Source organism: Scophthalmus maximus, chromosome 22 (assembly GCF_022379125.1).
Source record: "Scophthalmus maximus strain ysfricsl-2021 chromosome 22, ASM2237912v1, whole genome shotgun sequence".
NCBI classification, from domain to species: Eukaryota; Metazoa; Chordata; class Actinopteri; order Pleuronectiformes; family Scophthalmidae; genus Scophthalmus; species Scophthalmus maximus.
Genome location: NC_061536.1, coordinates 14,282,501 through 14,308,351, shown reverse-complemented (window position 1 = coordinate 14,308,351; position 25,851 = coordinate 14,282,501). Strand labels below are relative to the sequence as shown.

Genomic DNA, 25,851 nt, shown 5'->3' with positions numbered 1-25,851 from the left:
TGGCATCTCCACGACGATCGAGGTGGAAGGAATTCCGCTGTGTGTGTTTCAAACGCAGCAGAGAAAATCTTAAATTTAAGAAATGAATCTTCAACATCTTCGTCTCCCTGCGACGCTTCGTGTGAAGTCATGGGAATGAAACAGACTAAGTGAGTTTGGTGACGTGGGCGAACCAACTCTCTCTGAACTGTGACAACATGTTTTGCAGAAGCGAGTCAGAATTTCGCCATTTTGCCAACAACACTTACTTTAAAAAAATGTTCTCTACTCTTTCACAGAATTTACAATAACACTCACTGCTGTGGATGAACTGCTCATAATCACTCAGCAGGTACAGTTACAATGTATATGAATAAGTGTGTGTGTGTGTGTGTGTGTGTGTGTGTGTGTGTGTGTGTGTGTGTGTGTTTGTGGAGTAAAATCACAAGTGTCTTTGTGTGAGTGAATCACTAAATGTTGATGACGTGAAGATGACGAGTTTGGATGAATCTCAGGAGAATTTGCTGCTGTTCACATGTCTCTTATTAATATGAAAACCAAATGCCAGGGATGTAGGTTCAATTTCTCAATTTTAGTTGTCTTGCTATTCGTTGAATTGGACGACAGCATCCACAGAAATACCACTTGTTTTAATTTGCTCTCCAGAACTTTGATCCATTTTCTGAGAAAATAAATTGTAATTTTTAATGTCATGATATTTCTTTTTCCTTGTCTGTTTATTTTTATTTTTATGTGCGATGGTTCGTCTGGGATTCAAACGCTTGTTCACTTTCAGCTGCGATGGCCGTCGGTCTGGCGGCCATCGGTTGGCTCATCGTGATGATGCAAGGTCGGTACTTCCTGGATTTTTCACACCGCAGGCGTCTGTAAGATGCAGAAGTATAGTCGTAGTTTTTTTCAGTCAAATCAACAGTGGTGGAAAAATACTAATATGAGAGTATAGAAAAATAATTCTGTTACAAGACCTACTTTGACAATATCATCAGTCTGTTATTGTTAATGCACGAATGTGGAGGCAGGATTCTGCTGCTGTGGATGGTTGAAGGTGAGACTATTCATTGTCGCTTCTGTGGAAACCTCAAATGTTGAAAAGGAAAAAAAAGATGATTTCAAAAGATATTTTAGACGAGCTTCTTTCTACTCTGCTGTATATTTACATGCCACCAATCTAAAGACTTGTGTTTTTCTTCTGCAGCTGTCGACGCTTTGCGATTAAAAAAAGATTTTGTTGTGAGCAAGCCTGAAAAAATCGAGAGCATCAGTGAATCCTGCGTCACTGTCCCGTGTGCATTTGAAGTCAAAGGCACTCAGGACTTTGACTTCCTGTCCTGCTTGGAACACAGCGCCGTGTGGAAGAAAGGATCAGCAACTGGTGTGGATGTCGCACAAGTAGGTTGAGTCTTTGTTCTGTTCTGTTTTCACCTGGCGACCAAAAGCTCGTGAGCATCACTTGAGTTGATTGAAAGTGGGATTGGAAAAAGAAAGTTTTCCTAAAAAGTTACATCCTGTAGCATCAGAAATAATCAAAGTGAAAATACATCATACTCAGGTGCATTTATTAAATCTTAAAATGGTGAAGTGTGACGAGACGAGGCGTGTCTGTCGACATCTACAATATTAGACTATAACTCGTGGACTGATCTTCATGAAACCTGTGGCATGACTTAATATGTATAATCGTTTTCACATCAATTTTGGGTTACCAAGGTCAAAGGTCAAAGTCAGCAGGGTAATATCTAAGAAACGATATGAAAAGGATCAATTTTCTTTTCTCTTTCTTTCTTTTGCCTTTAATGTAATTTAGGAATTACTGTAAAGGAATAATTCAACATTTTGGGGGAAATGAACTTATATTGATAATAATTAATTTCCATTTGTTTCACAATTGTTTCTGTCATTTTTCTTTGTCTCTTCTTTGTTTCCTCATTCTTCTGCACTTCCTGTTCTCCTCTTGTGTTTGGTGTCTTGACTTTTCTGCCGTCTCCCGTCCACACCTGTCCCTCTGTGTCTCGTTGCCTGTGTCCTCTCGTGTCTCTCTGGACTCTGTGCTTCCCTTTGCCTCTGTCAGTTCCAATCTGTTCCTGTGATGATTCCAGTTTCTGCCTGTTTCCAGCCAGTTGAGTTCCAGCCTGTTAGTCTCCACTTAGGTTTTCCAGTCTGTATGTCCGAGTCAGTTGTCGGCTCGGTTCCTGTTTTTCCTAATTTAGGTTATTTTTTTAGCTTGGATTCCAGCTTTTCTTTTGCCTTCCTGATCTGCAGAGACTGAGAGTCTGTCTTTTTGTTTAATTAGAATCCTGCATTTGGGTCCTGCTCCTTCCCCCCTAACGTACATGTGAACAACCGAGTGTGAAGCGATGAAAGACCATTATGTGTCTTATCTCGATGGATAGATAAAGATACAAATGCTGTGCTTGATTCTCTCAAAACTCTCGCAGGGAGAAATTGTTGGCGATATAAGGAAAAAGAACTGCACCACAATATTCAATCCATTCACGGAGACAGACAAGAACTTCTACTTCTTCAGACTCCAATGTCCCAAAGTCATGTACACATACACTTCAAGCATCCTCATCACCCCTCGGACAGGTACGACAGAGATGAATTAGCCTCCAGCTAATTGTTGTGGCTCCACATTCGAATGTGCAAATATTTGACCGAACTTATGAGTTGGTCAGGAGAAGGTCAGCCTTCGTGTTTGGTGACAGAAAAAGGTTTGGTTGTTCGTTTCGTCTTTGGCCTTGTGGCAGTAAGACGTAACAATATTATCTTCCTCAAGTGTAGTGTGTGTTTCGTGTTAATTAGCAAATGTTAGCATGCTAACAAGCTTCACTAGCACGGTGAACATGTTTAACATTAGCAGCTGCCAAGTCCGTCGACCTCTCGGAACAGAATGTGTCTCCGTTACCCTGCGATGAGCTTCATAACCAAGATGTATTTGCGGCTGTTTTCAGTCAAGTGACTCCTGTGCACCACATCAGTCGGAGACCAGCTGTGGAGCATTGTGCAGAATTTAGCAGCTAAACAGAAAGATGTTCTTATCTGGAGTGAATATTGGCCTGACTGTCATCAGGCGTCTCTGAACAGCTGATAACTGTCGCTTCCTGTCTGCATCCTCAGTCCCGCCCCCTCCCCTGCTCACCTTCGTGGGTCAGTTGCCAGAGGGAGACCAGGTGAGGATGCAGTGCTCCGCCCCGGTGTCCTGCTCCATCCTGCCCCCCTCCCTCACCTGGTCCCCCCGGGACAGCTCCAGACGGGAGGAGTCACAGATGCTGAAGGTGACGCGTCACTCACTCATTCATTTTCATTGCTGGAAGGAAAGTACGCTTAGTACATTCAGGCTACTGAGGCTAAAGGCCAATGTTGTAAAATTATTATTTTTCCTATTGTAACCCAATCCCACAGAAAATACTTTGTTATCCGTTTCACTTACTGACATCGGACAAATCTTTAAAGATGAAGTCACAAATTCATACGTAATAAAGTATCAGACTTTGCATTCACATATAATTAATAAAAAGCAACTATTTGCTGCTTTTGGTCTTTTTTAACTGGATTAATTGATTAAGAAAATGTAGAGTAATTAATTCAAAGTACATATTTGAGGTATTGTATTTACAGGCTATTTCGTACTTTTCTATAAAGGGAATACAACAATGTCAAATAATGAAAGTCAAATAAGCTCCACAGATGAGTCTTATGAATATACTTTTATGATATTAATAGAGCATTTTATGTTACTGTGTAATTTAACAGGTTAAAAGATTCAAAAGGACGACTGGCCTGTATTGTTTTTATTTTATTATACATTATTTCCTCTCTCTTTTTTAAGAGCAGGACGAAGGCGGGCTAATAACCTTGGAGTCCACGATGACCTTCACTGCCTCTGCCGACCATCACAACCAGAAATTCAGCTGCTCCGCCATCTACCCGCTGTCGGCGGGCGGCAACAAGACGTCCATCAAAACTGTGACACTCAGCATCCTGTGTGAGAGACTCACCGTTTGTCTGAATGAAACTGAGCCATGCAGACAGCGCCCCCTGCTGGCGAACACAGAGGAAAAGCATGGATTCATTTCATCGACCTTTCACGTGTTCGACCTGAGGGGGGTTTTTCAATCATTAAATTATGTAAATTACTTCAATCAACAGTACAGGAGTATTAGCATCAGAATATACTTTAAATGGTGTGTCCTTTAAAGGAAAAAAATATTTTTGGTATGATTATAAACAGTATTTATGTGTCACATCAGGAAAGCTGCAGCTGTTAAAAATGGAGCCTGTGACGTTCAATGAAGTTTATAAAACTTTAATAATAATTTACACTTTATCAATTGATTTTTTTATCTTTTCAAACTCTTAAAAATATGTGTGAGACATCTACAGCAGAATTACAAGTGATGGTTTAGTTGTTTTTAATAGAAATAGGTTTCAAAGAATTCTTGTAACAAAAAGCTGAAGAATGATGAGCCAAAATATTTGAATTTGCACAAAATCTAGTTATACCTTTGTAAATTCAATACTTACGGATAAATGCACTATATATATTTAAACAACTTGAATGAAATCTTTGTCCCGGGCCTTTAGGTACGATTTTGGCTGTGGCTGATTTTTGACTGTGGTCTCCATGGCGATGTTGCCACAGACTTGGTTTAGGCTGTTGAGATCAAACATGAAGACCCAAAATAGAGTAACGCATAAGAACCAACAGATATTTATATGAAGATATAAACTGATCAGCCAAGAAGTGCTTGTATTCTCTGCAATGACCAGCGGAGGGCGACTCCACTGATTGTTTCTATAGAAGTACGTTCAGTAGTATTTTGGGATAATCCTGTTGACAAACCAACAAATAAAAGAACAGACAAACCCTAAATCTGGGACTTGGACAAACCAGGCAGCCCACCTATTCTCTTTATTTTTTATTCCTATTTTGAACACCAGGTATCTCTGTCTGTCGTCCACAGATGCTCCTAGATTCACCAATGCAACGCTCAACACATCCGGTCCCGTTTCCGAGAGAGAAACTGTGACGTTCATATGTTTGAGTGACGCCAACCCTCCTGTGACAAACTACACCTGGTTCAGATACAACGGCGGGGAGGTGAATAGAGAACCTAATGCAATTCACTTTGTTTGGTTTTATTAATTACGTTGTCCTACGCATGTTTAGTTGGTTAGCGATCTTTCAGGAACATAAGCATATTTATTTCATGGATTTCAGTAGGTGTTTTTAGTCTGCAACAGTTTATTAGTTCTTTGGTAATATTCGTTCTTCACCAACACCTTTGGTATGAACTGGAACGCAGACTCAGAGTTGATGTTCTTGTAGCTGAATGAAAACAAATCCCTGCAGCCAGGTTTTAAAATCAGGATTAGAAACATAATCTAGGCATGATGCAGGTACAAGGGTCATTCCTCATTCTAAATAAGTGAAGGTTTTAATCTGGTATAAAACGTTGCCCATTCAAATTAATAACAAAAATCATGAATGTTGCACTACTGCGCTGCATTTGGCTTCATATTCTCTCAGCAACTCTAACTCTGACCCTGGATGGTTTTGAGCAGGCAGGTAGGGAGGTAGGCAGACATGTAGGTCCGCAGGTATGGAGGTAGGCAGAGAGAGAGGGAGTTAGGTAGGCAAGTAGGTCTTTAACTAGGTAGGGAGGTAGGCAGACAGGTAGGGAGGTATGTCTGCAGGCAGGCAGGTAGCTAGGTAAGTAGGTGGGCAGGTAGGTCTTTAACTAGGTAGGGAGGTAGGCAGACAGGTAGGGAGGTATGTCTGCAGGCAGACAGGTAGGTAGCTAGGTAAGTAGGTGCGCAGGTAGTTGACACTAAGCATCTATTTGAGCATCCATATACTTTTGAACCCAGAGTTTTGCTCTTTAAGGATTTATTTCCTACTCATTCATCTTTATTCCCCTTCTTCCAACCATTGACATACAACAGAGAAAGGTCTATTTTTTTATGACAATTATTTGTTGTTGTTCTTTTACTTTAACTGAAGCCTCATCACACATGTCCTCATCACAGCTCACCAGGATTGGACAAGGACAAATGATGCTCCTGGTCAACCCGAAGGACAGCGGGGAGTATCTGTGTGAAGCTCACAGTTCGAGGGGCTCTGACACGAGCAAACCTGTGTTGCTGGAGGTCACCACCACCACCACCACCACCACCACCACCACTCAATGTAAACTCAAAATATGATACATATATAATTATATTCTATAAATGTATTTTTATAGCAACACCATCAGCTGTTCTTCTGCTGCTGTGTAGATGAGCTGACTGAGAATCGAGCCGCAGGTTGTGACGTGTGATTCAGAGACGGTGGGTTAGATTAGTGAACAGTGGAGGAAATCTAATGTAAAAGTTTACTGGGAATACTTTCAGTAGTATTTTGGGATAATCGTGCTGACAAACGAACAAAAATTAAACTAAAACTCTGGGAGTCTTACGATGCAGGATGCCGGCATTGTCTCTTTTTTATTTCTGTTTTGAACACCAGGTATCTTTCTGTCGTCCCACAGATGCTCCTAGATTCACCAATGCGACAATCAACACGTCCGGTCCCGTTTCCGAGAAAGAAACTGTGACGTTGACGTGTTTGAGCGACGCCAACCCTCCTGTGACAAACTACACCTGGTTCAGATACAACAGCGGGGAGGTGAATAGAGAACCTGCCGCCTTTCACTTTGTTTGGTTTAATTTATTATGTTGTCCTACGCATGCTTAGGTGAGCGATCTTTCAGGAACATAAGCATGTTTATTTCATGGATTTCAGGTGGTGTTTTTAGTCTGCAACAGTTTATTAGTTCTTTAGTAATATTCGTTCTTCACCAACACCTTTGGTATGAACTGGAACGCAGACTCAGAGTTGATGTTCTTGTAGCTGAATGAAAACAAATCCCTGCAGCCAAGTTTTAAAATCAGGAGGAGAAACATAATCTAGGCATGATGCAGGTACAAGGGTCATTCCTCATTCTAAATAAGTGAAGGTTTTAATCTGGTATAAAACGTTGCCCATTCAAATTAATAACAAAAATCATGAATGTTACACTACTGCGCTGCATTTGGCTTCATATTCTCTCAGCAACTCTAACTCTGACCCTGGATGGTTTTGAGCAGGCAGGTAGGGAGGTAGGCAGACATGTAGGTCCGCAGGTATGGAGGTAGGCAGAGAGAGAGGGAGTTAGGTAGGCAGACAGGTCTTTAACTAGGTAGGAAGGTAGGGAGGTAGGCAGACAGGTAGGGAGGTATGTCTGCAGGCAGGCAGGTAGGTAGCTAGGTAAGTAGGTGGGCAGGTAGTTGACAATAAACATCAATTTGAGCATCCATATACTTTTGAACCCAGAGTTTTGCTCTTTAAGGATTTACTTCCTACTCATTCATCTTTATTCACCTTCCGATCATTGACATACAACAGAGAAAGGTCTATTTTTTCATGAGAATTATTTGTTGTTGTTCTTTTACTTTAACTGAAGCCTCATCACACATGTCCTCATCACAGCTCACCAGGATTGGACAAGGACAAACGATGCTCCTGGTCAACCCGAAGGAAAGCGGGGAGTATCTGTGTGAAGCTCACACTTCGAGGGGCTCTGACACGAGCAAACCTGTGTTGCTGGAGGTCACCACTACTCAATGTAAACTCATGAATTCATAACATCATATATATATTCATTCAAAATTATTTTTAAAGCAACATCAGGCTGTTCTTCTGCTGTATAGATGAACTGACTCGGAATCGAGCTGCAGGTTGTGACGTGTGATTCAGAGACGGTGGGTTAGATTAGTGAACAGTGGAGGAAATTTAATGTATTCCAAGTAAATCTATCTGTAAACAAGAAAACATCCACAAGACACGAAACAGCATCTGGCAACTAGATTAAATCTGACTGTCGATAAACACGACTAAAGTTCAGAGTAATTTTGAACTTTTTCCTCCACCGGTCACTTTGTCTGGAAAAAGACAGGAATTCAGGGAAATGGAGGAAATTGCAAACTTGTGCAAACAAGGCACGTTTTAGAAAAGTGTACTTGCGCACAAACACACTGACACACACACACAAAAGAAAGCATGATGTTCATTTTGTACATGATCCAATTACAGTCAAATAGACCATGAAGCACATTATGCATATGCCTATATTAAAAAACATTCTATCTTCCTTCCATCCTTCACTGAGTGTACTGGGAATACTTTCAGTAGTTTTTTGGGATAATCGTGCTGACAAACAAACATAAATGAAACTAAAACTCTGGGACTCTGACGATGCAGGAAGCCGGCATTGTTTCTTTTTTTATTTCTGTGTTGAACATCAGGTATCTCTCTCTGTCGTCCCACAGATGCTCCTAGATTCACCAATGCAACGATCATCACGTCCGGTCCCGTTTCCGAGAAAGAAACTGTGACGTTGACGTGTTTGAGCAACGCCAACCCTCCTGTGACAAACTACACCTGGTTCAGATACAACAGCGGGGAGGTGAATAGAGAACATGCCGCATTTCACTTTGTTTGGTTTAATTTATTATGTTGTCCTACTCATGTTTAGTTGGTGAGCGATCTTTCAGGAACATAAGAATATTTATTTCATGGATTTCAGGTGGTGCTTTTAGTCTGCAACAGTTTATTAGTTCTTTGGTAACATTCGTTCTTCACCAACACCTTTCGTATGAACTGGAACGCAGACTCAAAATTGTTGTTCTTGTAGCTGAATGAGAAAATAATCCCTGCAGCCAGGTTTTAAATCTTGATTGGAAACAGAATCTAGGCATGATGCAGGTACAAGGGTCATTCCTCATTCGAAATAAGTGAAGGTTGTAATCTGGTACAAAATGTTAACCAATTCAAATTAATAACAAAAATCAGGACTGCTGCGTTGCATTAAGCTTTATATTCTCTCAGCAACTCCCACTCTGACTAACTTTCAGTGACCCAGACTTTGTGAGGTTTTGAGCAGGCAGGTAGGTAGGCAGTTAGGCGGGTAGGTGTAGGCAGGTAGGTAAGGAGGTAGGCAGGCAGAGTTGTAGGTCGGCAAGTAGGTAGGGAGGTTAGCAAAGAGAGGGAGGTAGGCAGGCAAGTAGGTAGGCTGGTAGGTCATTCATTAGGTAGGGAGGTACATAGGTAGGCAGATAAGTAGTTAGGTAGGTAGGTCAGCAGACAAGTAAGGAGGTATGTCTGCAGTCAGGTAGGTAGGTAAGCTGGTATGTCATTAACTAGGTAGGGAGGTATGTAGGTAGGCAGATAGGTAAGTAGGTAGGTAGGCAGGTCAACAGACAGGTAGGGAGGTATGTCTGCAGGCAGGTATGTAGGTAGGTGGGCAGGTAGTTGACAATAAACATCAATTTGAGCATCCGTATACTTTTGAAACCAGAGTTTCGCTCTTCAAGGATTTACTTCCTACTCATTCATCTTTATTCACCTTCTTCCATTCATTGACATACAACAGAGAAAGGTCTATTTTTTCATGGGAATTATTTGTTGTTGTTCTTTTACTTTAACTGAAGCCTCATCACACATGTCCTCATCACAGCTCACCAGGATTGGACAAGGACAAACGATGCTCCTGGTCAACCCGAAGGAAAGCGGGGAGTATCTGTGTGAAGCTCAAACTTCGAGGGGCTCTGACACAAGCAAACCAGTGTTGCTGGAGGTCACCATCACTCAATGTAAACTCATGAACTTATAACATCATATATATATTTATAAAAAATGATTTCGAAGGCAACATCAGGCTGTTCTTCTGCTGCTGTGTTGATGAGCTGACTCGGAATCGAGCTGCAGGTTGTGACGTGTGATTCAGAGACGGTGGGTTAGATTAGTGAACAGTGGAGGAAATTTAATGTATTCCAATTAAATCTATCTGTAAACAAGAAAACATCCACAAGACAAGAAACAGCATCTGGCAACTAGATTAAATCCGACTGTCGATAAACACGACAAATGTTCAGAGTGATTGTGAACTTTTTCTCCACCGGTCACTTTGTCTGGAAAAAGACAGGAATTCTGGGATATGGAGGAAATTGCAAACTTGTGCAAACAAGGCACGTTTTAGAAAAGTGAACGTGCGAACAAACACACAAACAAAAGAAAGCATGATGTTCATTTTGTACATTATGATCCAATTACAGTCAAATAGACCATGAAGCACATTATGCATATACCTATATTAAAAAAACATTCCATCTTACTTCCATCCTTCACTGAGTATACTGGGAATACTTTCAGTAGTTTTTTGGGATAATCATGCTGACAAACGAACAAAAATTAAACCAAAACTCTGTAACTCTGACGATGCAGCCAGCCGGCATTGTTTCTTTTTTTATTTCTGTTTTGAACACAAAGTATCTCTGTCTGTCGTCCCACAGATGCTCCTAGATTCACCAATGCGACGATCAACACGTCCGGTCCCGTTTCCGAGAAAGAAACTGTGACGTTCACATGTTCGAGCGACGCCAACCCTCCTGTGACAAACTACACCTGGTTCAGATACAACAGCGGGGAGGTGAATAGAGAACCTGCCGCATTTCACTTTGTTTGGTTTAATTTATTATGTTGTCCTACTCATGTTTAGTTGGTGAGCGATCTTTCAGGAACATAAGCATGTTTATTTCATGGATTTCAGGTGGTGTTTTTAGTCTGCAACAGTTTATTAGTTCTTTGGTAATATTCGTTCTTCACCAACACCTTTGGTATGAACTGGAACGCAAACTCAGAGTTGATGTTCTTGTAGCTGAATGAAAACAAATCCCTGCAGCCAGGTTTTAAAATCAGGAGGAGAAACATAATCTAGGCATGATGCAGGTACAAGGGTCATTCCTCATTCTAAATAAGTGAAGGTTTTAATCTGGTACAAAATGTTGCCCATTCAAATTAATAACAAAAATCATGAATGTTACACTACTGCGCTGCATTTGGCTTCATATTCTCTCAGCAACTCTAACTCTGACCCTGGATGGTTTTGAGCAGGCAGGTAAGGAGGTAGGCAGACATGTAGGTCCGCAGGTATGGAGGTAGGCAGAGAGAGAGGGAGTTAGGTAGGCAGGTAGGTCTTTAACTAGGTAGGGAGGTATTTCTGCAGGCAGGCAGGTAGGTAGCTAGGTAAGTAGGTGGGCAGGTAGTTGACAATAAACATCAATTTGAGCATCCATATACTTTTGAACCCAGAGTTTTGCTCTTTAAGGATTTACTTCCTACTCATTCATCTTTATTCACCTTCTTCCATTCATTGACATACAACAGAGAAAGGTTTATTTTTTCATGAGAATTATTTGTTGTTGTTCTTTTACTTTAACTGAAGCCTCATCACACATGTCCTCATCACAGCTCACCAGGATTGGACAAGGACAAACGATGCTCCTGGTCAACCCAAAGGAAAGCGGGGAGTATCTGTGTGAAGCTCACACTTCGAGGGGCTCTGACACGAGCAAACCTGTGTTGCTGGAGGTCACCATCACTCAATGTAAACTCAAAATATCATACATATATAATTATATTCTATAGATGTATTTTTATAGCAACACCATCAGCTGTTCTTCTGCTGCTGTGTAGATGAGCTGACTGAGAATCGAGCCGCAGGTTGTGACGTGTGATTCAGAGACGGTGGGTTAGATTAGTGAACAGTGGAGGAAATTTTGTGTATTCCAAGTAAATCTATCTGTAAACAAGAAAACATCCACAAGACACAAAACAGCATTTGGTAACTAGATTAAATCTGACTGTCGATAAACACGACTAATGTTCAGAGTGATTGTGAACTTTTTCCTCCACCGGTCACTTTGTCTGGAAAAAGACAGGAATTCTCGGAAATGGAGGAAATTGCAAAGTTGTGCAAACAAGGCACGTTTTAGAAAAGTGTACTTGCACACAAACACACACACACACAAAAGAAAGCATGATGTTAATTTTGTACATTATGATCCAATTACAGTCAAATAGACCATGAAGCACATTATGCATATACCTATATTAAAAAAACATTCCATCTTACTTCCATCCTTCACTGAGTATACTGGGAATACTTTCAGTAGTTTTTTGGGATAATCATGCTGACAAACGAACAAAAATTAAACCAAAACTCTGTAACTCTGACGATGCAGCCAGCCGGCATTGTTTCTTTTTTTATTTCTGTTTTGAACACAAAGTATCTCTGTCTGTCGTCCCACAGATGCTCCTAGATTCACCAATGCGACGATCAACACGTCCGGTCCCGTTTCCGAGAAAGAAACTGTGACGTTCACATGTTCGAGCGACGCCAACCCTCCTGTGACAAACTACACCTGGTTCAGATACAACAGCGGGGAGGTGAATAGAGAACCTGCCGCATTTCACTTTGTTTGGTTTAATTTATTATGTTGTCCTACTCATGTTTAGTTGGTGAGCGATCTTTCAGGAACATAAGCGTGTTCATTTCATGGATTTCAGGTGGTGTTTTTAGTCTGCAACAGTTTATTAGTTCTTTGGTAACATTCGTTCTTCACCAACACCTTTGGTATGAACTGGAACGCAGACTCAAAATTGTTGTTCTTGTAGCTGAATGAAAAAAAATCCCTGCAGCCAGGTTTTAAAATCAGTAGTAGAAACAGAATCTAGGCATGATGCAGGTACAAGGGTCATTCCTCAATTCTAAATAAGTGAAGGTTGTAATCTGGTACAAAATGTTGCCCATTCAAATTAATAACAAAAATAAGGATTGCTGCGTTGCATTAAGCTCTATATTCTCTCAGCAACTCCAACTCTGACTAACTTTCAGTGACCCTGACTTTGTGAGGTTTTGAGCAGGCAGGTAGGTAGGCAGTTAGGCGGGTAGGTGTAGGTAGGTAGGCAGGCAGGCAGGTCGGCAAGAAGGTAGGGAATTAGGCAGGCAGCCATATAGGTCGGCAAGTAGGTAGGGAGGTAGGCAAAGAGAGAGGGAGGAAGCCAGGCAGGCAGGCAGGGAGGTAGGTAGGGTGGTAGGGAGGTAGGTAGGTAGGAAGGTTGGCAGACAGGTAGGGAGGTATGTCTGCAGGCAGGCAGGCAGGTAGGTAGGTAAGTAGGTGGGCAGGTAGTTGACAATAAACATCTATTTGACCATCCATATACTTTTGAACCCAGAGTTTTGCTCTTTAGGGGTTTACTTCATACTCATTCATCTTTATTCACCTTCTTCCATCCATTGACATACAACAGAGAAAGGTCTATTTTTTACGAGACGTATTTGTTGTTGTTCTTTTACTTTAACTGAAGCCTCATCACACATGTCCTCATCACAGCTCACCAGGATTGGACAAGGACAAACGATGCTCCTGGTCAACCCAAAGGAAAGCGGGGAGTATCTGTGTGAAGCTCACACTTCGAGGGGCTCTGACACGAGCAAACCTGTGTTGCTGGAGGTCACCACCACTCAATGTAAACTCATAAACTCATAACATCATATATGTATTTATAAAAAATGATTTCGAAAGCAACATCAGGGTGTTTTTCTGCTGTTGTGTAGATGAGCTGACTCAGAATCGAGCTGCAGGTTGTGACGTGTGATTCAGAGACGGTGGGTTAGATTAGTGAACAGTGGAGGAAATTTAATGTATTTCAAGTAAATCTATCTGTAAACAAGAAAACATCCACAAGACACAGAACAGCATCTGGTTACTAGATTAAATCTGACTGTCGATAAACACGACTAATGTTCAGAGTGATTGTGAACTTTTTCCTCCACCGGTCACTTTGTCTGGAAAAAGACAGGAATTCTGGGAAATGGAGGAAATTGCAAACTTGTGCAAACAAGGCACGTTTTAGAAAAGTGAACTTGCACACAAACACACACACACACAAAAGAAAGCATGATGTTAATTTTGTACATTATGATCCAATTACAGTCAAATAGACCATGAAGCACATTATGCATATACCTATATTAAAAACATTCTATCTTCCTTCCATCCTTCACTGAGTTTACTGGGAATACTTTCAGTAGTATTTTGGGATAATCGTGCTGACAAACGAACAAAAATAAAACTAAAACTCTGGGACTCTGACGATGCAGGATGCCGGCATTGTCTCTTTTTTATTTCTGTGTTGAACATCAGGTATCTCTCTGTCGTCCACAGATGCTCCGAGATTCACCAATGCGACAATCAACACGTCCGGTCCCGTTTCCGAGAAAGAAACTGTGACGTTGACGTGTTTGAGCGACGCCAACCCTCCTGTGACAAACTACACCTGGTTCAGATACAACAGCGGGGAGGTGAATAGAGAACCTGCCGCCTTTCACTTTGTTTGGTTTAATTTATTATGTTGTCCTACTCATGTTTAGTTGGTGAGCGATCTTTCAGGAACATAAGGATGTTTATTTCATGGATTTCAGGTGGTGTTTTTAGTCTGCAACAGTTTATTAGTTCTTTGGTAATATTCGTTCTTCACCAACACCTTTGGTATGAACTGGAACGCAAACTCAGAGTTGATGTTCTTGTAGCTGAATGAAAACAAATCCCTGCAGCCAGGTTTTAAAATCAGGAGGAGAAACATAATCTAGGCATGATGCAGGTACAAGGGTCATTCCTCATTCTAAATAAGTGAAGGTTTTAATCTGTTACAAAATGTTGCCCATTCAAATTAATAACAAAAATTCATGAATGTTACACTACTGCGCTGCATTTGGCTTCATATTCTCTCAGTAACTCTAACTCTGACCCTGGATGGTTTTGAGCAGGCAGGTAGGGAGGTAGGCAGAGAGAGAGGGAGTTAGGTAGGCAGGTAGGTCTTTAACTAGGCAGGGAGGTAGGCAGACAGGTAGGGAGGTATGTCTGCAGGCAGGCAGGTAGGTAGCTAGGTAAGTAGGTGGGCAGGTAGTTGACAATAAACATCAATTTGAGCATCCATATACTTTTGAACCCAGAGTTTTGTTCTTTAAGGATTTACTTCCTACTCATTCATCTTTATTCACCTTCTTCCATTCATTGACATACAACAGAGAAAGGTCTATTTTTTCATGAGAATTATTTGTTGTTGTTCTTTTACTTTAACTGAAGCCTCATCACACATGTCCTCATCACAGCTCACCAGGATTGGACAAGGACAAACGATGCTCCTGGTCAACCCAAAGGAAAGCGGGGAGTATCTGTGTGAAGCTCACACTTCGAGGGGCTCTGACACGAGCAAACCTGTGTTGCTGGAGGTCACCATCACTCAATGTAAACTCAAAATATCATACATATATAATTATATTCTATAAATGTATTTTTATAGCAACACCATCAGCTGTTCTTCTGCTGCTGTGTAGATGAGCTGACTGAGAATCGAGCTGCAGGTTGTGACGTGTGATTCAGAGACGGTGGGTTAGATTAGTGAACAGTGGAGGAAATTTTATGTATTCCAAGTAAATCTATCTGTAAACAAGAAAACATCCACAAAACACAAAACAGCATTTGGTAACTAGATTAAATCTGACTGTCGATAAACACGACTAATGTTCAGAGTGATTGTGAATTTTTTCCTCCACCGGTCACTTTGTCTGGAAAAAGACAGGAATTCTCGGAAATGGAGGAAATTGCAAAGTTGTGCAAACAAGGCACGTTTTAGAAAAGTGAACTTGCACACAAACACACACACACACACAAAAGAAAGCATGATGTTAATTTTGTACATTATGATCCAATTACAGTCAAATAGACCATGAAGCACATTATGCATATGCCTATATTAAAAAAACATTCCATCTTACTTCCATCCTTCACTGAGTGTACTGGGAATACTTTCAGTAGTATTTTAGGATAATCCTGCTGACAAACAAACGAACAAAAATTAAACTAAAACTCTGTAACTCTGACGATCCAGCCAGCCGGAATTGTTTCTTTTTTTATTTCTGTTTTGAACACCAGGTATCTTTCTGTCGTCCCACAGATGCTCCTAGATTCACCAATGCAACGATCAACACGTCCGGTCCCGTTTCCGAGAAAGAAACTGTGACGTTGACGTGTTGGAGCGACGCCAACCCTCCTGTGACAAACTACACCTGGTTCAGATACAACAGCGGGGAGGTGAATAGAGAACCTGCCGCATTTCACTTTGTTTTTTTAATTTATTATGTTGTCCTACGCATGTTAAGTTGGTGAGCGATCTTTCAGGAACATAAGCGTGTTCATTTCATGGATTTCAGGTGGTGTTTTTAGTCTGTAACAGTTTATGAGTTCTTTGGTAACATTCGTTCTTCCCCAACACCTTTGGTATGAACTGGAACGCAGACTCAAAATTGTTTGTTCTTGTAGCTGAATGAACAAAAAATCCCTGCAGCCAGGTTTTAAAATCAGGAGTAGAAACAGAATCTAGGCATTATGCAGGTACAAGGGTCATTCCTCATTCTAAATAAGTGAAGGTTGTAATCTGGTAAAAAATGTTGCCCATTCAAATTAATAACAAAAATCAGAACTGCTGCGTTGCATTAAGCTTTATATTCTCTCAGCAACTCCAACTCTGACTAACTTTCAGTGACCCTGACTTTGTGAGGTTTTGAGCAGGCAGGTAGGTAGGCAGTTAGGCGGGTAGGTGTAGGTAGGTAGGCAGGCAGGTCGGCAAGAAGGTAGGGAGTTAGGCAGGCAGCCATATAGGTCGGCAAGTAGGTAGGGAGGTAGGCAAAGAGAGAGGGAGGAAGGCAGGCAGGCAGGCAGGGAGGTAGGTAGGGTGGTAGGGAGGTAGGTAGGTAGGAAGGTTGGCAGACAGGTAGGGAGGTATGTCTGCAGGCAGGCAGGCAGGTAGGTGTGTAAGTAGGTGGGCAGGTAGTTGACAATAAACATCTATTTGACCATCCATATACTTTTGAACCCAGAGTTTTGCTCTTTAGGGGTTTACTTCATACTTATTCATCTTTATTCACCTTCTTCCATCCATTGACATACAACAGAGAAAGGTCTATTTTTTTATGAGAAGCATTTGTTGTTGTTCTTTTACTTTAACTGAAGCCTCATCACACATGTCCTCATCACAGCTCACCAGGATTGGACAAGGACAAACGATGCTCCTGGTCAACCCAAAGGAAAGCGGGGAGTATCTGTGTGAAGCTCACACTTCGAGGGGCTCTGACACAAGCAAACCAGTGTTGCTGGAGGTCACCACCACCACCACCACCACCACCACCACCACTCAATGTAAACTCAAAATATCGTACATATATAATTATATTCTATGAATGTATATTTATAGCAACACCATCAGGGTCTTAGTCTGCTGCTGTGTTGATGAGCTGACTCGGAATCGAGCTGCAGGTTGTGACGTGTGATTCAGAGACGGTGGGTTAGATTAGTGAACAGTGGAGGAAATTTAATGTATTTCAAGTAAATCTATCTGTAAACAAGAAAACATCCACAAGACACGGAACAGCACCTGGTTACTAGATTAAATCCGACTGTCGATAAACACGACAAATGTTCAGAGTGATTGTGAACTTTTTCCTCCACCGGTCACTTTGTCTGGAAAAAGACAGGAATTCTGGGAAATGGAGGAAATTGCAAACTTGTGCAAACAAGGCACGTTTTAGAAAAGTGAACTTGCACACAAACACACACACACACACACACACAAAAGAAAGCATGATGTTCATTTTGTACATTTACAATTACAGTCAAATAGACCATGAAGCACATTATGCATATGCCTATATTAAAAACATTTTATCTTTCTGTGTAAAGTAAAAGAAATCCTGAATTCTCCCCTTTGTTCTGGATCCTTTTGTGGTCCATGTTTCATCCTTCACTGAATTTACTGGGAATACGTTCAGTAGGATTTTGGGATAATCCTGCTGACAAACAAAAGAACAAAAAATGAAACTAAAACTCTGGGACTCTGACGATGCAGGATGCCGGCATTGTCTCTTTTTTATTTCTGTGTTGAACATCAGGTATCTCTGTCTGTCGTCCCACAGATGCTCCTAGATTCACCAATGCAACCATCAACAAGTCCGGTCCCGTTTCCGAGAGAGAAACTGTGACGTTCACGTGTTCGAGCGACGCCAACCCTCCTGTGACAAACTACACCTGGTTCAGATACAACAGCGGGAAGGTGAAAAGAGAACCTGCCGCATTTCACTTTGTTTGGTTTAATTCATTGTGTTGTCCTACTCATGTTTAGTTGGTGAGTGATCTTTCAGGAACATAAGCATGTTCATTTCATGGATTTCAGGTGGTGTTTTTAGTCTTCAACAGTTTATGAGTTCTTCGGTAACATTCGTTCTTCACCAACACCTTTGGTATGAACTGGAACGCAGACTCAAAATTGTTTGTTCTTGTAGCTGAATGAAAAAAAAAATCCCTGCAGCCAAGTTTTAAAATCAGTAGTAGAAACAGAATCTAGGCATGATGCAGGTACAAGGGTCATTCCTCAATTCTAAATAAGTGAAGGTTGTAATCTGGTATGAAATGTTGCCCATTCAAACTAATAACAAAAATCAGAACTGCTGCGTTGCATTTAGCTTCATATTCTCTCAGCAACTCCAACTCTGACTAACTTTCAGTGACCCAGACTTTGTGAGACTTTGAGCAGGCAGGTAGGTAGGTAGGTAGGCCGGCAGACAGGTAGGGAGGTTGGTAAGTAGGTGGGCAGGTAGTTGACATGATCTTTTTGAGAATCCATATACTTTTGAACCCAAAGTTTTGCTCCCTAAGAATTTACTTCATACTCATTCATCTTTATTCACCTTCCGATCATTGACATACAACAGAGAAAAGTCTATTCTTTTATGAGAATTATTTGTTGTAGTTCTTTTACTTTAACTGAAGCCTCATCACACATGTCCTCATCACAGCTCACCAGGATTGGACAAGGACAAACGATGCTCCTGGTCAACCCGAATGACAGCGGGGAATATCTGTGTAAAGCTCAGAGTTCGAGGGGCTCTGACACGAGCAAACCAGTGTTGCTGGAGGTCACCACCACCACCACCACCACCACCTCCACCACCTCCACCACCACCACTACTCAACGTAAACTCAAAATATCATATATATATACATATATAATTATATTCTATAAATGTATTTTTATAGCAACACCATCAGCCTCTTACTCTGCTGCTGTGTAGATGAGCTGACTCGGAATCGAGCTGCAGGTTGTGACGTGTGATTCAGAGACGGATGGTTAGATTAGTGAACAGTGGAGGAAATTTAATTCATTCCAATTAAATCTATCTGTAAACAAGAAAACATCCACAAGACACGAAACAGTATCTGGCAACTAGATTAAATCCGACTGATAAACACGACAAATGTTCAGAGTGATTGTGAACTTTTTCCTCCACCGGTCACTTTGTCGCTAAAAAGACAGGAATTCTGGGAAATGGAGGAAATCGCAAACTTGTGCAAACAAGGCACATTTTAGAAAAGTGAACTTGCGCACAAACACACACACACACACACACACAAAAGAAAGTCCTGTATTGCAAAATTTAAAATGTCTTTTTGTTATCAGCCACAGGCAGCAGTGAGGGTTCGGTGATGATTCCCTACAGTATCTGTGGAGCCGTGTTGCTTCTCTACGTCCTGACTGTTGCTGTCGATTTGTACAAGTATCAAAGGTCAGAAAACATTGTACAGTTTATAACACTCTCATTTCTCCTTTCATGCCTAAATAACAGTTTTTGCAGTTTAAAATGTTCAAGATACACAACAATGTATCTCCTCAGTACGTCCTCGTAGCTTTGACTTATTTTCCTTCTGTTTGCTTTTCTTTTCCGGACCAGTCTTTCCAAGAGGCTGCTGGTAAGAATTTTCTTTACTTCTTCTTCTTTCATGTCAAACAGAGAAAGTGACAGACAGCCAGACGAGAACCCACTGAAAACATGATACGTCTTTTACCCTTTTGGGTGGATCCACCTTTCCCCAGAATTCATTGCGGGAAAAGCTGATATGGGGAAATAGGAAATTAGCCATAGACTCGACCGTCGTGGTCTCGTTGGCGGCGCTCCCCGAAATGGGCCGCTGCTAATGTCTCCCCTCCCTTTCTGTCTGTCGTCTGTGTTTGTTTCCAAAGCACAGTTAACTACATGAACGTGTTGAAGTGATGTCAAGCCTGTGTCCTCTGTCAGTTTTGTGATTAACACAATTTTCTTTTTATCACTTATTTTTGTAGAAGATTGAACAGAAGGGGGAAAACACCCCCGATCTGCAGTCCTCCAGTGTCTCCTCCGAATATGACCAACTCCAGGTATCTGAAAACCTTCAGGGAATATTGAAACCAGTGATTGAACCAGACACTCTTCAGGAAAATGTATACTGACGTTACAAGTCATTTTCCCAAAGACTTTGATAGAAACAACCAGTGGAGTTGCCCTCTGCTGGTCATGCCACTTCTTGGCCTATCAGTATATATCTTCATATAAATATCTGTTAGTTCTTATGCGTATGCGTTACTCTATTTTGTGTCCTTATGTTTCATCTCAACAGCCTAAACAAAGTCCATCTCCTGAAGATCCCGACTTTGACAGCATCGCCATGGAGACCACAGTCAAAAATCTGGCAGAGCCAAATCAGACCTGAGGGTCTGGGATAAAGATTTCATTCAAGTTGTTTATATATATATATATATATAGTGCATTTGTCCATAAGTTTTGAATTTTAAAAGGTATAACTAGATTTTGTGCAGATTCAAGTATATTGGCTCCACATTCTTTAGCTTCTTATTACAAGGATTCTTTGAAACCTATTTCTATTAAACACAATTAATTTTTTGTGACTGAACCATCACTTGTAATTCTGCTGTAGATGTCTCACATATATTTTTGTCATCAATTCCTGTCATCAATCTTTACACGTTTAAAAAATATACAAAAGTAAACTAATCTATAGAAATACATAAACAAATCACGTTTACAGCATCATCTGCGAGTTTAGAGTTTGAAAACACAGAATGATGGCGAGCTTCAGATCACGTCTGCATCATTAAGCAACTTCCATGATCTGTGACACATTGTCGGCGGATTTACTGGTACTGATGATTGATCAACACCAGGAAAACTTAATGGAACTTATTTTTTATCTTTTAAACCACCTTCATAACGGTGTCAACCAATCAGAGGTGTCAACAGACCATCACGTTGTTCCTGACCTATATCATGTGCAAGGGTTTCTTTTTTTTTAAAGGAACATGAATTTTGTAAGAATAGCAAAATAAAGAAAATAAGAACATAAACATTGTATTTGTTTCTTTACTCTTGTAGAAGCTGAATTGTTCCTGATAGTAAACAATGTAAACAATATCTTGTTGATGCCAACATAGTATGCCGGCGCCAATGTGTCCCTGGTGTAACCAATATCTTGTTGAAGCTCACTAGTATGTTGATGCAGATGTGTTCTTGTGAAACACATCTGGAGGATGCCGGAACGGAGGACTAATTCTTATATTCACCATTAATCACATGTTACAATGTTAAGCAATCTGTTTGTCCATGTTACAAATGAGTTAGTTTTTTGTTTTAGTTATGATCATTTAAGATATTTTTTTTAATTAGTTTTGAGTTTAAGCTATTTGTTTTTATATCCTCTGTATACGTTAATTGATCTGGGAGCTTTTGTTTTTCTGAGCACACAATTATCTTTTTGTTTTTCTGATCACACAATTATTATTTTTTTTCTGATCACATAATTGTTTTTGTTTTTATAATCACACAATCATTTCGGTTTTCTCTATTATTTACATTTTCATATTTCTTACATATATTCAGTTTTTACGTTTACCGGCAACTTGATTTTCATTTTTTTTTATCTTTAAATGTATTAATTTGCAAGTGTGATGTATCATTATTCAACAATCATAATGTAAGGCAGATACATTTCATTCCAGGTGGGTTAGGTGGTCGCTCTATTCAGGAGAGGGCTGTGAGGAAATTTTCCCGATAATGCAGTTCATGGGGTTTTTCATCCTCATATGGAATGACCCTGTGTGAATCTTGTTAAAGTTGAAGGCATTGTTTGAAAAACTCCAATTTTTTGTATTCAGTAATGGTAAAACTACATTGATAGTTATGTTTAGGTTGAGTCATATTACATGTAATTTTATAAACCATGCCTATTTAAAATTATATAAATGATTTTTAGGTATTTAGATCCTCAAAAAGGAGGGATTATGTAGAAGCAGAATGCAAACCTGAAAGTAAACAATGTAAACAATATCCTGTTGATGCTTACAAAGTATGCCGGCTGACCTATAGCTTGTGGAGGCTAACTAGTATGTTGAATCAGATGTGTTCTTGTGGTGACAATCAAACGTAGTATGTGACGCATCAGTATATGAGGGGCCGTTAGGGACATTTAAAAAAAAAAAAACCTCTCAAATGTTTCTCACATGTGAAACGCTCTCACACACAACTGAAAATTATACGCTCACATACACATTTCATTACTGTAATTTATTCATTCATTTGACCGTTTCAGTTGTGTGTGAGGGATCTTTTTAGTTGTGATTATGAGATTCTTTCAGTTGTGTTTATGAGCGTTTCAGTTGTGTGTGAGAGCATTTCAGTTGTTTGTGTGAGAGCGGTTCAGTTGTGTGTTCAACAGTAAATATGTTTTTTTTTAGGCAGAATAGATTGGTTTTCCGCCAAATGTTGGAATCAGGCAGAACTCACATAAGCGACACAAGGTAGGTAAAATAATTGTACAAAAAGCATAATTTACAAAAACTGGATAAGACACAGCAAAACTAGTATATTCAGGGTTTGAGGAAAAAAACCTGCAGAGTCGTGTCGAGAGTCTCGGACTGAATGAACCCAACTCCCACATCTATAAGAAATTCCAAAGGAAACACTCACACGCCGGTTGCTTGCATCCCTGCTTTGATTTCACGCCACACTAATTGTCTATAGGGAGCCGGCTGTGGTCTGGCGGCCGCGCTGCATTCCTGCCTAATGTGATGGGTTAAAGTGGCGGAAGTTTAGTCTGCGGGTCAGAAACTAACCAGGCTGCAAAAGTATTTGATCCCTTAAAATAGTCCAAGTGTCAAAACAAAGTGCCTCAGTGAGTCTATTTGTGTTTTAGTCAGTGGTGGAAAGTAACTAAATATTTACTCGAGTACTGTGCTGAAGGACAGATTTTGGGGACTTGTCTCTACGGTATAAGACTCAGAACTTCTACTCCACTACAAATATCGCTGTTTTTACTCTATTCACTCCAATTTTCTGGACGTTTCCGGAGTTCATGTCTGAAAACAGCTTTAAACACGGAGGCATCAGGGTTATCAATCTAAAAATCTAAACGTCTAAGGGTGTGTTCACACAAGTTTTTGTAAAGTGTCAAATTTGTGGGTGACACAAATGACTTACAAATAACGTGAAGACACGAAATTCACGTCATTTGCTTTACTCGCTTGAGTTGAAAAATTTGAACTCGAGCAAAAATATTTGTGTGTTGCGAAAAGCCAATTAGCGCTCAGATTCTCCCAAAGTCACTGACGTCCGTGTCCCAAAGAGGCCGCGCGTATATAAGCGGGGTATGTTTCCTCTCACGAGTAAACACAAATGATAGTGCCGGAGTAATGCTGCTCGTTCAGTGGGAACGCATCATAAAAATCCAACTGTCTATTGTTTATCGTAATACTTTATCCTTTTCATACATTTATATGATTGAAAATACTTCTTTGCTTTTACGTAAGTAGATTTTGCAGGTAGGAAGCTTTAATAAAATATACTTGTACTTGTATTTTTTCGTTGTTGGTATTTCTTTAGGGTGTAACCATCGATTCTTGTCTGATAAAAGACAAAATACCAATATGCCCACCTCCTCGAGATTCAGTAGAAAACATGTTAGCGCACATAGCGCAGTTGTCTGAGTGATGTAATGCTTATGTGATGTGGTTGTTTTTTGGGGGGTCAGACACATGATCATAAGTTAATTTTTTAAGTATCTACATACACAAATGTGTATGTAGATACTGTATGTCTGTACACTGTTCTTTATTAATTTACCATAAAGTTTAACTGCATTGTCATATATTTTTCTATCACCTTCATACTCCAGAAAAAGATCGTCGGACGTCTCCAACACTCTGGTGCATGTTCTGGCTCGTTTTTATTGGATCGCTTTGGTCTCTTCTTTTTCCTCTTTCTGTCTTTCTTTCATCCTCCGTTGTCACCAGTAATAAATGAAATACGATCACACCTTCAGCAGATCTTTCTGGTCGGGACACGCCACAGCGCAGAGCCAAAGAAATTGGAGGGAAAACCTGCATCCGTCCGTCGTTTGCATGCAGCCTCTCTCTCTCTCTCTCTCTCTCTCTCTCTCTCTCTCTCTCTGTCTCTCTCTCTCTCTCTCTCTCTCTCTCTCTCTCTCTCTCTCTCTCTCTCTCTCTCTCTCTCCCATTCACTGCTTCTGCATTCCTCACATTTAACAGAGAGAGAGAGAGAGAGGGGGCGGGGGGTTAAAAAGTAGAAGGGAATCCGGAACGTGGGTGGTTGGGGAAATGATGAAACAAGTGGGCAGGACTGTGAAAACGACTATTGAGGATTAAGCCACCACACACACACACACACACTCTCTCTCTCTCTCTCTCCATTACCCCACATGGCACTTTTTTCTGATGACAAAAGGAGGGCGAGCGACGTTGTGACGTCTTTTCTTTCGTCTGTTTTTCCGTGCATCACTTTCACTGGCAACGAGTTCAGCAGGTCAGCATCTGATGTCAGTTAGCTTGTGATGAGGATGATGATGATGACAATGACATAAACACTACAAACTCAGCTCCCATGTGTCACGTCGTCTGAAGCCTGGTGGCCGTGCGGTAAAAAACAACAACGTTTCACTAGAAGCAGGAAACTTCTTGGAAACGCTGAAACGCCACATGACGTGAGCCCAACAGCTGTTTAATGAATGAAATGAGTAAGATAGTGACGCTGCCATTAAATTACAAATGTACAGTATTTGGAGTGTGTGTGTGTGTGTGTGTGTGTGTGTGGGGGGGGGGGGGTGTATAGCTGACACTTGCATTCTGAGTGACATAAACAGAATGACTTGCTGAAAACAAGTTGAACCCTGTCGCCAATAATGTCCAATTTGCAAAAGCATAAAAGGGTTTATTAGGAAGGATTATGTTTTAAAGGTACGTTTCTACATTATCTTCTGTTGCACATTTCATGAGTGTTTCAGCAATATCTCCACCTCGCAGTTGGAGCATGATGAACATTTCCACGGTGTTAAGGGAAAGCAAAGTGGTCAGAGACGGGGAAATGTGGTCTTGGTTAAATATTGAAAAAGTCAACACAAACCGCTGCACATGAAACATGGAGTGTTGACTTTTTCAAATATTTGACCAAAACCACAACCGCTCCCCGACCGAGTGTTTGAGCGGCACGATCCTTCCAACCCGACGCCTCCTTCATGTGGTGGTTTTTCCATCCACCTGTTTTTTAATGTGGGGATTTTAATTAACACATTAAAAAACACTTGAAGAGGAAATGGAAGAAATATCAGTTCAAAAAACTGCTGAGGCGCAAAAGTCAAATGAAAATGTGAGTCAGTGAAAAGTGAAATTCAGGTTTTGTTTTGTTTCGTGACAATTTTTTTTTACAGCGTGAGTATACGTTTTTAAACTGTCCAACACCTGTGATTCGTATCAGACTGAAGTTATTCGTGGCTTATTCTGACAAAAACAAACGACAGGGTGTGACGTGCAGCAAAGGGTCCACAGCGCTCCGGAATATGAATTAAAGCAAACACTCTGCACAGCACATTTCTTCTTTTTCTTTTTTCTGGTGAATGCAAGACAATTACAAGGTGCCCGAGGAAACATTGGAAATCACACTGTGAAGTAAAAATGGAAAAGGAAGTTGAAGGGCAAATGTCTCAACACTTCATGATGAAATCCACTTCTGAAAGGGTTCATACATTTGACCATGA

General features: G+C 40.7%; 1 protein-coding gene across 4 annotated transcripts; it reads left to right on the top strand.

The window, feature by feature from the left end:
• On the top strand, positions 1-21,154 carry LOC118292253 (B-cell receptor CD22-like). Of its 4 annotated transcripts, XM_047330338.1 has the most exons (27): positions 1-149; positions 279-331; positions 776-829; positions 1,196-1,389; positions 2,436-2,586; positions 3,118-3,275; positions 3,835-3,985; positions 4,965-5,101; positions 6,031-6,190; positions 6,531-6,667; positions 7,511-7,646; positions 8,350-8,486; positions 9,537-9,672; positions 10,372-10,508; positions 11,330-11,465; positions 12,171-12,307; positions 13,255-13,390; positions 14,089-14,225; positions 15,036-15,171; positions 15,881-16,017; positions 16,962-17,121; positions 17,895-18,031; positions 18,774-18,951; positions 19,436-19,541; positions 19,707-19,725; positions 20,096-20,170; positions 20,410-21,154. In XM_047330338.1, the coding sequence occupies exons 3-27, from the start codon at positions 781-783 to the stop codon at positions 20,500-20,502; spliced, it is 3,270 nt and encodes a 1,089-aa protein (XP_047186294.1). In that variant the 5' UTR covers positions 1-149; positions 279-331; positions 776-780; the 3' UTR covers positions 20,503-21,154. The 4 variants fall into 4 exon arrangements, with proteins under 4 accessions (XP_047186294.1, XP_047186295.1, XP_047186296.1 ...); XM_047330339.1 differs by lacking the exons at positions 1-149; positions 279-331 and having other exon boundaries at positions 392-829; XM_047330340.1 differs by lacking the exons at positions 1-149; positions 279-331; positions 776-829 and adding an exon at positions 856-1,045.
• The last annotated feature ends 4,697 nt before the right edge of the window (positions 21,155-25,851 follow it).